At 38.4% G+C, this 16,954-nt stretch overlaps 2 protein-coding genes across 5 annotated transcripts in view; one reads left to right on the top strand and one right to left on the bottom strand.

Moving 5' to 3' along the window:
- The window catches only part of AREL1 (apoptosis resistant E3 ubiquitin protein ligase 1), a 62,953-nt gene extending 61,527 nt beyond the window's left edge, over positions 1-1,426 (bottom strand). For all 3 annotated transcript variants that reach the window (XR_005837664.1, XR_005837665.1, XM_008699721.2), the window contains exon 1: positions 1,278-1,426. The gene's annotated coding sequence lies outside the window, so the exon portion shown is untranslated. The remainder of the gene's footprint in view (positions 1-1,277) is intronic.
- A 48-nt stretch (positions 1,427-1,474) lies between these two features.
- FCF1 (FCF1 rRNA-processing protein) lies at positions 1,475-16,497 on the top strand. 2 transcript variants are annotated; one of them, XM_008699702.2, is made up of 8 exons: positions 1,475-1,533; positions 1,845-1,912; positions 4,074-4,145; positions 4,742-4,890; positions 9,938-10,010; positions 14,183-14,270; positions 15,418-15,512; positions 16,226-16,497. In XM_008699702.2, the coding sequence occupies exons 1-8, from the start codon at positions 1,531-1,533 to the stop codon at positions 16,272-16,274; spliced, it is 597 nt and encodes a 198-aa protein (XP_008697924.1). In that variant the 5' UTR covers positions 1,475-1,530; the 3' UTR covers positions 16,275-16,497. The 2 variants fall into 2 exon arrangements, with proteins under 2 accessions (XP_008697924.1, XP_008697932.1); XM_008699710.2 differs by lacking the exon at positions 1,475-1,533 and adding an exon at positions 2,783-2,930.
- The last annotated feature ends 457 nt before the right edge of the window (positions 16,498-16,954 follow it).

The following is a 16,954-nucleotide window of genomic DNA, read 5'->3' as shown; positions in this document are numbered from 1 at the left end:
TCAACACATTCAAGTTGCAAAATAGAGCAACTATATTAAAATACAATTGGCATAAAATTCAAATGCCACCTCATATTGAAAGACACACAATAATAATAGAAAACACTTTATTTGATAAGGTTTATTTGTGCTCAGCACTGTTCTAGGGACTTCACATTCTTATTTAGTCCTGATAACACCCTTATAAGACAGGTACTATTAAGATTATCTCCACTTTACAGATTAAGGAACTGAAGTACAGATAGATTAATTCACCCAACATCATAAAGCTAGTAAGAGGCAGAGCACGTGTTTAATTCCATTAGACTCCAAAGTTCATGTTAACCAATGCACCATGTTTTATGAAATGGTCAGCTTTTTTTTTTTTTAAACCTAGTAACCTTTTTGGATTTCAAACACTAGGACAGTTTTGTGCAATAAGAAAAGTACAGGCTTTGGAATCAAATCAAACCCAAACAAAACCCTGAATAAAGTCAAGCCCCAGCTTCTCCACATGTAAAAGGAAGGTACTTAAGTTATTGTGAAGGTCAAAGAAGATAATATAATTAAAGTGCCTAGTACAGTATACAAGATAGGGGTTCTTAACCTAAAGTTCACAGATATCGAGTGTCCACGGGTGGGCTTCAGAGTCTCTGAGTCTCATCATTTGTATGACAAATGTTGTATGTAACCCCCCCTTTTTTTTTTAAAGAATCGTCTCCAGCTGTTCACAAACCTTCAAGGGGTACCTGATCTCTGAAAGGATAAGAACCACCGAAGTACACAGCAGCTACTCAAAACAAAACAAAACAAAACAAAACAAACCCTTCGTATTCTCAAAAACTGTCTCTTTGCCGTTAAAGGTAACACACCACGGCTTCCCAATAAATGTCAATTATTCCCCCACCATTTCCCTGGCTTGGTACCTAGCAACACATGCAAGCTTATGCCCCAGTCTTCTAGAGATGGTCTAAAGAAGGCCCTCAAACGATGATTCACCCCTCTCTGCACCGAGACGAATACACGGTATTTACTCGAGAGAATCGTGAGAATCATCCACCTAGCTGCACGAAGCACCATGTCTGCTAAGAGAACCAAGTAGGTAATAGAACTTCCCAATTGCACCGCAGAGACCGGACACCCCAGCGCCGAGGGATGAGGAGAATGTGTTTTCCTAAACTACTGGAAAACCCAGAATTCCGTTCCCCCTACCCCTGTCCTGCCTCTCTGGAACTCTGGTGCAGGGACGTCCTCTGGGCACTGACCCAGGATAGAGTGGTGGAGAACAGAAACGTTACCCGACTAGCGCGGCGGAGTCCCAGCTCTGCTGCCGGGGCCGGCGGCGGCAGCACCCGGCGCAAGACTGACCCAAAATCCTCCCCCAGAGGCCCCAACACAGATCTCGGCTCCGGCTGGGAACCGGCTCCAAGGTTTTCCGTTTCCCAAAGCGCCTTCCGCTTCCGGGCTAGCCTTTGCCGGAAGGAGTATTTGGATGACGCAAAAGTGTCGCGCCGTTGGTGATTCCGGAAGAAACAGGAGTACGGCGTGAACATGGTGAGAGGAGGGTTTGAAAAGTGACTTTGTCAGACCACATTTTGGGGGAAGATTGAGCCAGTCAGCCGTTAGCCAAATTTCCTCTGTATTACTCTTAATTATTTTTCATTCTGATTGTAGTTCTTCAACTGCTCCTAGCGGTGCTTGCTATGCTCTAGCGAGTGGGTGAGGAGGACCAGGTTGGGGCACAGAGGATAAGAAGTGCTGGGTATTTGAGGGAAGAAGGGAAGGGAATGGACAAAACAAGGGAAAGAACTCAAGAGGATACAATGTATTTACAGCTCTTTTAACTCTAAAATTTCTGCTTCAAGGGGAAGCAAAAGAAAGCAAGAAAATATGCGACCATGAAGCGAATGCTTAGTCTCCGAGATCAGAGGCTGTGAGTACCTGGAATCAGTCTATACCCAAAGATAAAGTTATGAGGGCATAAATAGTAAAAAAACATTTTGTTGTTATTTTGTGTTTACGTTTAAAATTATTGTGTCTTGGATTTATACAACATAGGATAGTAGGCAAGGGTGTAACAGCTACTTAGATGCTGAGCGATTACACTGGGGAAGAGGATGGGAATTAAACATTTCTGAAGTGTTCTATCTCTTCCTCCGTTTTTATATATTTTATCTACCATATCACATTTCTGCCTCCTAGGAGTCTGGTAGGTAGGAATATCTTTATGTTTTTGCCATTACACTTCTTATATTCCCCCAGGGGAAAAAATTTCTGTTAAAATTGTTGAAAGGCCGGAAGGTCAGAGACCATGTTTGTCTTGTGTCCCCAGCACCTGCATGTAAATAGTTTTAAAAGAAAGAATGGGAAAACACCTAGATATCTCCATTTTATAAATCTTAAAAGAATCCAAACCACTGTGGGAGAGTGAAATGATGTACCCTGTTGTAAGCTTCCCTGCTTCAGTGAAGAATAAACAAAGTTATGAAATAAGGACTAGTCTTGGGGTACCTGGCTGTCTCAGTCAGGAGAGCTGTTGATCTCAGGGTGGTGAGTGCAAGCCCCACCTTGGGCCTAGAGCTTACTTTGGAAAGAAGGAAGGAAGGAAAGGAAACAGAAAAGAAAGATTGGTCTTCATTGTGTTTAATAACCTTAGAACAAAGGAGTGGCCCTCAGAGTTAATAAATTGTATTCTCAGCCTTTAGTATGTATGTATTATGTAATTTTTAGTGAACTTGCCTCATTGATAATATTTTATTCCCAGTTAAGGGTTAAATTTTGTTTATGTATTTTTACATTTTAGTCTTTTATAAGAGGTGTATGGGGGAACCTTTCTCCTCCCTACTGTTGGAGCATTTAAATCTTCAGAAGATAAATGTCAGCCTGTCTCCACCAAATTGAAGTGGATTTTGATCCTTGATATGAAGAGCTTCTGACAAAGAAATGATAGTGTAACTAACATTTATTTACCCATTAACAATTTTTTTTTAGATTTTATGTATTTATTTGTCAGAGAGAGACAGAAGGAGCACAAGCAAGGGAGCAGCAGGCAGAAGAAGAAGCAGGCTCCCTGTGGGACGCAATCCCAAGACCCTGGAATCATGACCTGAGACGAAGACAGACGCTCAACCGACTGAGCCGCCCAGGCGTCCCCCCATTAACAATTTTTATAGATTATTGGCTAAAGATAAATTTCATTATGTTTAACTGATTAGTTATGTTACTTTCAGCCTACTTCCAACAGTTATTTGTGCTTAAAAAGTGTATATTGATATTAACATGAAGAAATCACAAAATAGGATTTCCTCTCTAAGCAAAAAAAAAAAGAAGAGGGGGCGCCTGGGTGGCACAGCGGTTAAGCGTCTCCCTTCGGCTCAGGGCGTGATCCCGGCATTCTGGGATCGAGCCCCACATCAGGCTCCTCTGCTATGAGCCTGCTTCTTCCTCTCCCACTCCCCCTGCTTGTGTTCCCTCTTTCGCTGGCTGTCTCTATCTCTGTCAAATAAATAATAAAATAAAATCTTTAGGGGCGCCTGGGTAGCACAGTCGTTAAGCGTCTGCCTTCGGCTCAGGGCGTGATCCTGGCGTTGCCGGATCGAGTCCCACATCGGGCTCCTCGGCTAGGAGCCTGCTTCTTCCTCTCCCTCTCCCCTGCTGTGTTCCCTCTCTCGCTGGCTGTCTCTCTGTCACATAAATAAATAAAATCTTTAAAAAAATAAAATAAAATAAAATAAAAAAAAATAAAATCTTTAAAAAAAAAAAGAAGAAGAAGAAAAAGAAAGCAACTTTAAATGTTGAATGAGATTATAACACAGTGATTTTGGGGCACCTGGGTGGCTCAGTCGTTGGGCATCTGCCTTTGGCTCAGGGCGTGATCCCAGCAGTCTGGGATCGAACCCCACATCAGACTCCTCGGCTGGGAGCCTGCTTCTTCCTCTCCCACTCCCCCTGCTTGTGTTCCCTCTCTTGCTGGCTGTCTCTATCTCTGTCGAATAAATAAATAAATAAAATCTTAAAAAAAAAAAAAGAAAAGAAAAAACTAAGAGTGATTTTTTCCTTCTTTCTTTCATTTACTTTATATTCTTTTTTCCTAGTAAAGAAAAGGATAGATTAAAACCTAAAAAGAAAGAAAAGAAGGATCCCAGTGCACTCAAGGAAAGAGAAGTGTGAGTAATCAAAATTTCAAGTTTTCCTTTAAACCTAGAAGAAACACTTTAGAACCATAGAATTCTTAGCAATCTAGGCTTTCCCTGTGCTGTTTTGTAAGCCATTTGCAAGTCTGGCACAACTCCACAAATGAAAGTGATATCAGTGAGCATGTATCCATTCCAGTAGTTTGAAGGTTTTAGGGTTTCATGGAGCAGTGAAATTTCCCCTAAAATCTTGTGGATTAGATCTGGAACTAATTTTTTTTCTTTGCCAAGATCTTTCAAAAGAAACAGTTGTCATTGTTTAACACACCACCATTTGATGAAAGAATGTATCACCAAAAATAGTAACGACAAAATTTCAGGATAAAGTTCATTCCTTTTAAATAAATACACTTCATTTTATGAAACCTCATCATATTTTCTTTAGTATCTCATTTTACCCTAGATTGGTAATGGATATTTCATCACAGGATTTATTAGGATTTATTTCCAATGAATAAGGAAAAAGCTTAACCTGTAGCACACAGTTTGAAGCAGAGACTTCGTTTGCGTTGTTGATGTCAAAGTATCAATGTAGACATTACTTTGTGTTTTGTGTCTTCTTCCTTCAGCCCCCAACATCCTTCCTGCTTATTCTTCCAATATAACACACAGCTGGGACCACCTTACCACATCCTGGTTGATACCAACTTTATCAACTTTTCCATTAAAGCCAAACTTGACTTAGTACAGTCAATGATGGACTGTCTATATGCCAAGTGTAAGTATCATACTTTTGCGTTTTGTGTCATTTGTACAGAATAATTATAATTATCCAAATATATGAAAAGAGGGGAGTGGGGTCCTAGTTAGTTGGATTTCTGATCATTTAATTTGCTCACTGTAGCAATGACCATTTTCAGTGAATTGAAGTATAATGCAGACTTGACTGGGAATAATTAAGCCTTACGATTCAGAACACACTTAGCTGCTTTGACCATTGTTTGTAGACATCAATTTTGAACATGGGACGGGAATTTTTTGTATTAGAATTCTGGATTTTAAAATTCTGGGTAAATTATCACATGGTTTCACTCATTTATGGAACATAAGAAGTAGGAAGATCGGTAGGAGAAGAAAGGGAAGAAGAAAGAGGGGGTAAACAGAAGGGGGAATGACCCACGAGAGACTGTGGACTCTGGAAAACAAACTGGGGGCTTCAGGGGGGAGGGAATGGGATAGGCTGGTGATGGGTATTACGGAGGGCACGTATTGCATGGTGCTTTGGGTGTTATACGCAAGTAATGAATCATGGAACTTTACATCAAAAACTAGGGATGTACTGTATGGTGACTAACATAATATAATAAAAAAATATTATAAAAAAAATTCTGGGTAAATGAAAATTTATTACATTTTTCAGAATTCCTTTACATTAAGGAGGAAACATTCTCCATTCCACTCCATTATGGAAAAGCTAAATAAGATATTTTGCCATTTATGGTCACAGAACTAGAAGTGATGCTGGTTAACGACCCTGAGTTTATTCAGTTTGGTATTTATTTGCACCACAAAGGACCAGAAGTAGTTTATTTACACTTAGGTGTGCAGTTTACCATTAGTAGCTTTCCCATATGTTTGGGTGTCTCCTCCTTCAAGTGATCCTCCTTCACTACCATGAGTAAGAAGAAGAAAATGTAGGCCATGCACAAGGAAATCACTTCCTAATAGTGAGATCTGTTGCATTTTGTGATGGATTTACATTTATATTTTTTCCAGTTATCTAGTTAAAGGTACAAATGAAAACTAGACTTTTACTTTGCCATAAAGAATAAATCGAAGGAAAAAATTTGCACATCCTTTAATTTTTAAAGGATGCTATATAATGAACATTTATGGAATGATAGTAACGTAAATGTTGTTTATTGATTTATTAAAACTAACAAGTTGGGAAGATGGGGTAAGAAATGTGATGAGTAAGAGACCTAAATTCTTTAAATGCCATAAAATTAATAAATATTATGTGCATAAGTTTATTATATCAAGATATGAAGGTAACCACCAAATGAAAAAAACAGCTAATGAAGTAAAATAGTGGTCTGTAAGGATCAGAATTGGTGGGGTGGGAAAGGATCAAGGAACAGTAATTTTTTCATACAGACTTTTCTGTATTTCTTTTTAAGCTATGTACATATATAATACTTTAATTTTTTTAAGCTTGTAGAAATAATAAAGAATAACCTGAAATGGGGCCCTACCTGCCTGTGAGAGTGGACTAGGGTGGCCTTGGATGAGGGAAAACACTAAACTTGGTAGATTTTTTGTATTCCCATGGTGTTTTTTATAACTATAAATAAGTATGCTAGCTGCTTGTCTAGGAATGTTGTGACCTACTTATAAATGAAATGGGTGGAGGGTTCAGGCATGGCGCTTTGAAGGTGAATTGTTTCCTTGACTCTGTAGCTCCCTCACTGTTATCTAAATGGTGACTGTTTAGGAAAGCTTTTCATCCTAGAGAAGTGCTTTCTCTAGATATGGATACCTTGGGGTACGGCTAAAATGTGTACAGCTAAATGCTCTCACTGTGCCTTTTTTAAAATCAAACTTATTTGGGGCACCTCGGTGGCTCAGTCAGTTAAGTGTCCAACTCTTGATTTTGGCTCAGATCATGATCTCTGCGTTGTGAGATCGAGCCCGGTATTGGGCTCCATGCTGGGCATGGAACCTGCTTAAGATTCTCTCTCTCCCTCTCTTAAAAAAGAAAATAATAGTGATAATAAAACAAAAACTTACTAAGGAAAATACCACTTTCTACAGTCTTCCGTGTAACATAATACTTCAAAGGAAGGATTAAAGAAACATTCAGGTACAGTACAAATTCAGTTACCTAGGAGATTCCTTAACTGTTTTTAAGCTCTAGCTATTTAATTTTTCCTCACTTGCCTTTATACCTGAAGGAAGACCTTTATCTTCCTCTTCCCTTGAAGATGCCCTGTGACCTTTTCATAGCTCCTGGTCCCATTTCTGCCTGATGTTCCAACAAGAGGATAGTTAGCTTTCCATCAGCTTTCTTTTCTGCCCATGAGTGCTCTTCCCTGTTACCTTCCTTTTCCTGATAGTCCTCTTCCTGGCCCCACTTTCCTGTTCCAGATGCAAGCCCTTGCTTGCTTTACTGCTATATGGCTCTGAAATTGATCCTCTTAAGGTGAGTATTGCCCTCTGATTCCATGACTGATCTTACTGATTTCATACCTCCATTTCACAACTGCTTTTTCTTCTGGACATTGTACTTTAGTTTAAAATTAGTTGTCCATATTCAAAAGTATTTCTGTACTTGTAAAAAGAAAATCTAGCATAAAAACATTAAAGCTCCCTATAATGCCTTTCCTCAGAGAGGGGCAGTTTTTATTTTTATTTAATTTATTTTTTATGTTTTTTTTAATAGACTCCACACCCAGCATGGAACCCAGTGGGGGACTTGAACTCATGGCCCTGAGATCAAGGCCTGAGCTGAAATCTAGGGTCAGACGCTTAACCTACTGAGCCACCCACACGACCCTTTAAAATTTCATATACCATCTCTGTGAATTATAGGTTATTTTTGTTTATTTTATTTTTTTATAATAATATTTTTTATTATATTATGTTAGTCACCATACAGTACATCCCTGGTTTTTGATGTAAAGTTCCATGATTCATTAGTTGCATATAACACCCAGTGCACTATGCAGTAAGTGCCCTCCTTACTACCCATCACCAGCCTATCCCATTCCCCCACCCCCTCTCCTCTTTTATTAATGAAAATGGATCATCGATTATTTACTATTTGTCTTTGTGCCCTTTTTAATGGCTTAGAGATATGATTCATGTATCATTTAAAGCGTGTGATTCAATGATTTTAACGTATTCAAAGTCAATTTTAGAATATTTTGTTACCTGAAAAGAAACTCTGAACCCCTTAACCATCATCCTCAGCCTCTCCCATTTCCCTCCCCTAGACAACCACTAATTTGCAGTCTGTCTCCGTAGATTTGCCTATTTTGGACATTTCATTAAAATGAGAACATATAATATTTTGTCCTCTTCCATTTAGCATGTTTGCAAAGCTTGTCTATGTTAAAGCATGTATCAGTAAATCATTTCATTACCAAATAATATTCCGTTGTATGGCTAAATTGCTCATCCAATTTTTCTTATTTTTTACATTGAACAAATAAGATCTTTTTTTAAACAGTTTTTTATTTATTTGAAAGACAGCGCGCGTGCGCACGTTCGAGCGGTGGGGGCGGGATGGCGGGCGGGGGCAGAGGGAGAGGGAGAAGTAGATTCCCGCTGAGCAGGGAGCCCAGCGTGGGGCTCAACCTGAGCTAAAGGCAGACACTTAGCCAATTGAGCCACCCAGGTGCCCCTTGAACAAATATACCTTGAACGTTTTGCTGTGTCAGTATATATAGTGGACCTCATTCTTTAAGTTTACATAGTATTTATATAATTTTTAAAAGTCAATATCCTATTAGATATTTGGATTACTTGCAGTTTTTACCTTATTATAAATAGGGCTGTAGTGAATATCTATGTGAATATGTCTCTGTTAGGGTGGAGTGATTCTTTGGGACACATTTCTAGAAGCTGTATTAAAATATAGAGGGGTATGTATATTTTCTTATTTTAACAGGTATTGCAAAATGACCCTAAAATACTAATACACATTTTTACACTTACTTAGTGTGAGAATACCTGTTTCCTCAATATTGGGTATTTTCCTTGTTTAATCTTTGCCACTCTAATAGGTAGAAAATGGAATCTTGTTTCAATTTATAGTTCTTTAATTAGGAGTGAGGTTGAGCACCCTTATGCTCATTGACCATTGTATGTCTTCCTCTATGACCTGAGGTGTATGAACTGAAATGTAGCATGTTGGTTAAGAATCCAGTCTATAGGGGCGCCTGGGTGGCACAGTGGTTAAGCGTCTGCCTTCGGCTCAGGGCGTGATCCCGGCGTTCTGGGATCGAGCCCCACATCAGGCTCCTCCGCTATGAGCCTGCTTCTTCCTCTCCCACTCCCCCTGCTTGTGTTCCCTCTCTCGCTGGCTGTCTCTATCTCTGTCGAATAAATAAATAAAATCTTTGAAAAAAAAAATGCAGTCTATAGCCTAACAGTCTCCGTTCAAATCTTGGCTTCACCATTTGCTTCTACTTACTTCTTTGTGCCTTAGGTCTATAAAGTGGGGATGATAATAACAATACTGCCTGATAGGAATTATTCTGAATATGAAGTGAGATATCCTTATAAAGTGCTTGGCCCAGTGTCTGGCAAATAGCACATAACTTAAGCTATCATTATAAGCTCTTTGTGTGTTAAAGAAATTCGCCCTTTGACAAATGTGTAGAAATACTTTTCCTAGTTTATTTTTATTTTAATATGACACTGATAGCTGTCAAACAGAAGTTTTCTATTTTTATGTGATCAAATTTACATTTTCTGATTAATTGCCTGGTTTCTGTTGGTTCATATTTAAATTTTTTTCCATCTAGAATTTATTTTAATATAGAGAGAATGACAGGGATCCAGCTTAATTTTTCCCCCAAACACATTTATGACACTTTTATGAATCTGTAGTGTGGGGTTGGGACAGTTCAGTTCTCTAGTTTCTTCATCAATAGGGATTTTATTCAACTCTAGTTCTTATTGTTCATTTCAGTTTGTTATTCTGCTGTCATTTCAGAAGCCTCATGGGTCTTTTAAAGACTCAATGGGTTATAATTCAGAGAGAGTAAAACCAATTTCTTTACAAGTTCTGTTTTTAATATATATATTTTTTCTGGCAGGTATCCCTTGTATAACTGACTGTGTAATGGCTGAAATTGAGAAACTGGGGCAAAAGTATCGAGTGGCTCTAAGGTAGGAGGGAGCTGGTCTAGATTGGTATACTGAAGATTCTTTTGATCCTCCTTCATCTATTTGCTGTCTGAAGATTTCTTGGATAATTAGTTTATAAATAAAAACCATACAAAACTAGTTAACTATTTATGATCAAGAAAGGAAACATTTGAAGGTTAAAGAATTTTAAGCTGAAATTTTTTTAAAGATTTTATTTATTTGAGAGAGAGAGCACTGTGGGGAGGGGGTGTGGGCAGAGGAAGAGGGAGAAGCAGGCTCCCCGCTGGGCAGGAAGCCGGGCTGGGCTGCAGGGCTCTATCCCAGGAGCCCAAGATCATGACCTGAGCCAAAGTCAGACACTTAACCAACTGAGCCACCGAGGCAACTCTAAGCCGAAGTTTTTTGAATGAAGTGAATTAGTCATATTGGTCATGTAGGCCTCCTTTTAAGTTCCTCTAGATTTTCAATTAGAAAGTGTCTTTTTATTAGTTATCTAGATACCTCTTTTAGAATCTCACACTTAAAGGATTGACATTCTGAGTTTCGAGCTTACTCTACAAAGTACACTTGAATTAAAAGTAGAGGTTCCCAGGGGCGCCTGGGTGGCACAGCGGTTAAGCGTCTGCCTTCGGCTCAGGGTGTGATCCTGGCATTATGGGATCGAGCCCCACATCAGGCTCTTCCGCTACGAGCCTGCTTCTTCCTCTCCCACTCCCCCTGCTTGTGTTCCCTCTCTCCCTGGCTGTCTCTATCTCTGAAGAATAAATAAATAAAATCTTTAAAAAAAAAAAAAAAAGTAGAGGTTCCCAAAGTATGGTCCATGGACCCCTAGGAGTCCCAGAGACCTTTGTAGGGAGCTTCACAAAACTATTTTCATAATAATATCAAGACGTCGTCTTTGTCACTGTGCTGACATTTATACTGATGGCAGAAATGCTGGTGCCTTAGTACCAATCAAGAGAGTGGACCCAAATAATGCTAGTAGACTTTGTATTCTTCACTGCCACTCACTGGCAGTTAAAAACAAAAACAAAAACAAACAACCCAGGGGTGCCTGGCTGGCTCAGTCAGTAGAGCATGCAACTTTTGATCTTGGGATTATAAATTTGAGCCCTCAATCAGGTGTTGTAGAGATTACTTAGAAAAATAAAATCTTAAAAACAAAAAACAAAAAAAAAAACAAAAGAAAGTGAAGAGTCACTTTAGAATATCCTTGACGAAGTAGTAAAATTTGTTGACTTTGTTAAATCTTGACCCTAGAGTACACATCGCTGTTCCTTGTGATGAAGTGTAAAGTACACCTAAAGCACTTCTGCTCCTTACCCAAGAGTCAAGCTTGCCTCAGCGGAAAGCATTTGTGTGCTTGTTTGAGTTGTGAGCCAAACCAGCTGCTTTCTCATGGAATGTCATTTTTACGTGAAGAATAATGGACAAACACTGATTTTTTCAGACTTTATATATAGCAGATAGTTTGTCAAAAATTAATGCAGTGAATCTGTTACTTCAAGGAAAACAACTGTATTAGTTGCCAGTGATAAAACTCAAGCTTTCAAGTGAAAATTAAGAGTTTTGAAAAATGATGAGCTTATCACATTCCCAATACTGAAGACCTTTCTGTTGAGACCAGTGAAGATACTGAGTTGATTTTTTTGATATCGTATACTGAAATGTGTTAATATTTGGAAGATTTGTGTAATTCAGTGAGTTGGTATATTCCAAATGATCAGTGAATAATATCACAAAATCATGCATGGGTAAAAGATTCAATCAAAGTCCAAGATGTACCAGTGAATTTGTGCGTCTGTATATGTGTCACCTTTTAGAGGTGTAAATTACATACTATAAAATTCACCAAGATTAATTGTATAATATGATGGGTTTGGCAAATGTGTACAGTTATGGAACCATCGTCATAGTCATGAAGTAGAACATTTCCATCACTCCAGAAGTGTATGAAATTCCAGAAAAGGCAAAACTATACTAATGGAATATAGTGGTTACCTGGAGCTGAGCATGAGAAAAGTAGATTAACTGCAAAGGGACACAGGGAACTTTTTGTAGTGACAGAAATGTTCTGTATGTCAATTGTGGAAATAGTGACATGGATATATAAATTTGTCAAAACTTGTCAAGTTTTACACATATTATCAGTGAATTTTATTATGTTTCATTTATACCTTATACAGCTAATTTTTTTAAAGGCAAAGAAATATGGGAACCCAATGAATAAGAGTGGTAGCATTGTTTAGCTGAATGGGAAAGCGATAAACTATTAAAATACTGATTATCACTGTGGAAAGAAACAAAATTGGACTCTTTCCTCTTTCACAAAAATCAGTTCCAGGTAGATTAAGTATCTAGACTTTTATGGAAAATATAGAGAATATCTTAGTGATTTTGGAGTAGGTGGAGCTTTCTGAAGAAGTGCAAACCATATGGAAAACTAATCAGCCTGACTATATTGAAATTGAATACTGGGGCACCTGGGTGGCTCAGTTGGTTAAGCATCTGCCTTGGGCTCAGGTCATGATCTCAGGGTCCTGGGATCGAGCCTTGCACCAGGCTCCCTGCTTAGCAGGGAGTCTCCTTCTCCCTCTGCCTCTGCTGCTCCTCCTGCTTGTGCTCCCTTGCTCTCTCTCTGTCAAATAAATAAATAAAATCTTAAAAAATAGAAATTGAATTCTACTTTACAACAAAAGACGGAATAAACAAGGCAAAAACAATAAATCACAGATAGTGAGAAGATACTAGTAATGCATATAATCCACAAAGGGCTTATTTTCAAAATATATAAAAAACTACAAATCCATAGGAAAAAGACAAAATCCTTAAGTTCACAAGGAGATACCATTTCATACCCAGCAGATTGGCAAGAATTGAAGAGTCTGCTTAACAGTGCCACGAATAGTGGAGACTGGGGACCAGTGAGAATTCTCACATTCAACCGATAAGGATGTAAAGTGGACAGTCACTTTGGAGAGCAATTTGGCAATATCACTGCAGAAAGTTCTGTCTTCCCAGCCCTGTTTCACTCTCCTCTGCACAAACACTCTACCCACCAGAAACATATGCATGCTCTTCCCTGAACACCACTGAACCATGTTATAGATGGTTGGTGCCCTGTTTGGAACATGCCTGCCATCACTTTGCTTGGAATATTCTTTTGTCTTCATATTATTTAATCTCCATATAATTTTTTTCTAAGTATACCAAATTCACAGTGACTTAGCTCTGAACTACTGCAATATGGAGTATTTTTCTTGCACTTGGTACCTATCTGCTGCCTTGTAGTTTTATTCAGTTTGTGACTCATTATGTAATAGGAAGAACATGGTTCTGGGAATCACAGACTTGGGGTTTTTCTTTTTTCAAATTTGTATGAAAATAACACATTTGATTTATTTATGGCAAACAATATAAACATGTACATACAATAAAAAGTAAAAGTCCCCCTGCATATTCACATTTTGTCCATTCTTCCACCCTAATGGTGACAACTGAGAAGGGTTAGTGTATAGTTAGTGTATGTTTTTCCAGACCTTTTTTCTAAGCAAAAGCAAATGTAGAGAAAGACAATGGAAGAGACTTATATTTTCTTATTTGAATCATGTATGTATATTGTTCAATGACTTTTTTTTTATTCAACAGTTTGAATTTTTTTTAGTTTGTTTATTCAAGCCTTCCATGTTGGTACAGACAGCTCTACCTCATTTTTTTAAAACAGGGTGGGGCATCAAAATATATTTAACTTTTACCTTGCTGATGGATATTCAGATTATCTGCAGTTTTTCACTGTTATAAAGTGTTCTGTAGTGGCCATGCTTGTGCTTATATTCTTGCACATTTGTGTAAGACAGCTTCTAGAAGTGAAATGGTTAGGTTAAAATTGTTTGGTTTTAAATCCTGGCTTTTCCCACCTATGTACTTCAAACAAATTAAATAATGTCTCTGAAATCTGCTTCCTTATTTGTAAAATGGAAACATAATAATTCAGAGTCCTGTGAAGATTACATGACCTAAGGCACACCAGCTTCTCTCTCAGTTGTCTTTCCAATTAGGAGATAAGGTGCAGGAGACGAGGGATGCCTTAAAATCTCCACATAGATCAAATCACTTTTATTTCACAGATCAAGAGTCAGAAAGTTATCCAATTGCCTGAATGTTGCTGTTAATTCAGTTTTGTAACCCTTTAGGATTGCCAAGGATCCAAGATTTGAACGATTACCATGCACACACAAAGGAACCTACGCAGATGACTGCTTAGTACAGAGAGTAACTCAGGTATTATCACTTTTTAAATGTTCTTTGTGCTTCGCAGGAAGCATAGGTGCCCTCATTTACTTGAGGAAGTGGATTATAAACATATACTGTAACTGTAATGGGAAGATCACAGGCTTGGAGAGGAGACATGGGTTTCAAATCTCAACACCTGCATTTATTGGGTATGTGATTTGGGGCACTTACTAATTCTTTATTCCACAAATCGTGTCTATAAAATGCTTTGAGTGAGTGAGTGTACATATAATATCAGGTTTCACCTCACTGTGAATCAGAAATCATCCATTGCCATTATTCCCCATGTAGGAATTTTGTTCCTCTCCACCATGCCAAAGCAAGAGTGTTTCTCAGTTACATCTGAGTCTCCCAGGATGCTGTCTTACAAGTACCCTGGAGTAACTAGGTTTTTGATTCTTCTGTTCTGGCCTCCTTGTCAAGCACCACAAGAACTTCTGCTATTGATTTCCCTTACTGGAGCCTTCTCTGCTGGGGATAATCATCTTCTTCTGGTAACCACACTGCCATCCCTTTAGCCACTCCATCCCATGGGTGGAGACAGCATTTGCCTTAATTTCCCACAGCACAACTCTTTTCAAAATGATGGAAGTAAAATATAATACAACTGGCAGCTAAATGGTACTGCTTTCAGAACTGCTAGGCTCAGACTTGTCCTGGAGATCCATTCTGGCTTCATGGCTGAGGAAGTAGCCTACCTCCGCCACTAGGAGGTCTCAGGGCAGGCCCAAGCACAGAGATTCCAGGAAAGGCAAAAGCTGTGCCCTCCAATCTAAGGCATTTACTCTGCCTTTGCATTGAGTCTTTTGGGGTGTTTACCCAAACCAAGAAATCGTCTGCCCTAGATGTGAAAGTCCCTTCCACTTATGAGACAAAAAACAGTTCGCAGCTTTTAAATAGTTTTACTATCTTCTCCCCCTCAAGATTCTTAGAGCTACATCTGCCCTAGGCAATTTGTTATATGTTTTATAAATATGACCTCCTAGATCATAGTAGATACTCAACGTATCTTTACAACCTTTCCTTTGCTATTTACTATGAAAATGTGTAATTCTCTAGGTTAGCCAGTGTACCATTATTCAGTATCACTAAGTAGACTCAATGTGTGAACACTTTTCAATGGTGTCTCTTACAGCACAAGTGTTACATTGTGGCCACAGTTGACCGGGACCTTAAACGAAGGATCCGGAAGATCCCTGGAGTTCCCATCATGTACATTTCTAACCATAGGTGAGAACTGTCTCTTGGGGTAATCGATTAAAAGTATATAGTTGATATCAATTAAAAATGAGGTCAGGTTATAGGAAGATTTGAAAGCAATTGTTATATCAAATGCTCACATAGTTATATTTGAAGAAATGAGGCAGAGTAACAAGAACAAGGGCAAAAGATAGGATTTGGGAATGAGGCAGACATTCCCATTGCTACAGCAAGATTACTAGAAAGAGATGTGTAGCTTTAACTACAAAGCAGTAATTTAAATTAAGCTAATCTTTTTGGCTAGAAATACCTTTTTTTTTGAAAGCCTAGTGTATGTGATCAGCACCTCATCTGGGAAACTAAAAGCTTATTAAAAAAACAAAAACTGGTCTTTATCCTGCTTGGATGTTCCCATGTCAGTGCTCAGTCTATTACTGTCTCACTTTTCAACCTGGAAAGAACACAATGTGGTGGGAAGAATACGGGCTGGGAGGAATTGGGCTTACCTGGACTTAGTGCCTGGCTCCCTCACTTGCTAACTTGCTGACTTTAAAGAATAAAGATATTATAGTAAAGTCAGCATTTTGCTACAAGTCATTCATTATGATATCCCTTTAAAATGTTCCTACTGACAAAAAGGATTCATAGTGGGGAGGTGAAAGAATTGCAGTAAGTAAAGGATGGGTTTTTAGGTGGGTTCTGGACCCACCTTTCTTACCAGTGTTAATTTTTTGTCTGATCAGGTACAACATTGAGCGGATGCCAGATGATTATGGAGCCCCTCGGTTCTAATTCTTAAAAGATAGAGTTCCTCTGCCTTCCTTTACCAACTTTTTCTGTTGCCAGTTCATATTAGCAGTACGCTATATATAGCATGAATTATTCTTCTTACCCATTTGCTCTGTTATGAGCTGAGTATGTTAAATACAGTCATTTTTTATGTTGTTTTGAAACTGATATTTTGTATCGTTTTAAATGTTGCATCTTTTTATAAATCAGGTGATTGCTCATATAATTTGATGGTGATTGTTTTATATTGATTTACTCGACAAATATTTATTAAGGTTATACTAGGTACTTAATAAGGTATGGTCCTGCCCTGAAGACATTCATATTATTACAGGAAGAAAAGAGAAACATGTATATGAGTAAATACAGTAATATAATGATGCCAGGTTAAAAGTATGAGGGAATAGACCTGTTTATGAGAAAAGAATGATTTCTTTCTACTTGGTTGTAATGGGGAGGGAGGAAAGGCTAGAGGTAGTAACATTTGAGTTAATCTTTAAAAATCAATAGGTGCTTGCCCAATATATGAAGTAAAGAAAATGAGGTGTAGGAAGCATATGAACAAAAGCACAGAGACATGGATGTTACATGGAATGATTACTTGGCCTGCTCAGACAACTACCAGAAGGTTTTTCTAACTAGAACATAGGGGAAAGAGATCTGTACCCATATCTGAGGCCCCA

The sequence above is a fragment of the Ursus maritimus genome, unplaced genomic scaffold (genome assembly GCF_017311325.1).
Source record: "Ursus maritimus isolate PB19 unplaced genomic scaffold, ASM1731132v1 scaffold_25, whole genome shotgun sequence".
NCBI lineage: Eukaryota > Metazoa > Chordata > Mammalia > Carnivora > Ursidae > Ursus > Ursus maritimus.
Note: the sequence above shows the minus strand (reverse complement) of the source record. Positions and strands in the feature narration are given on the sequence as shown.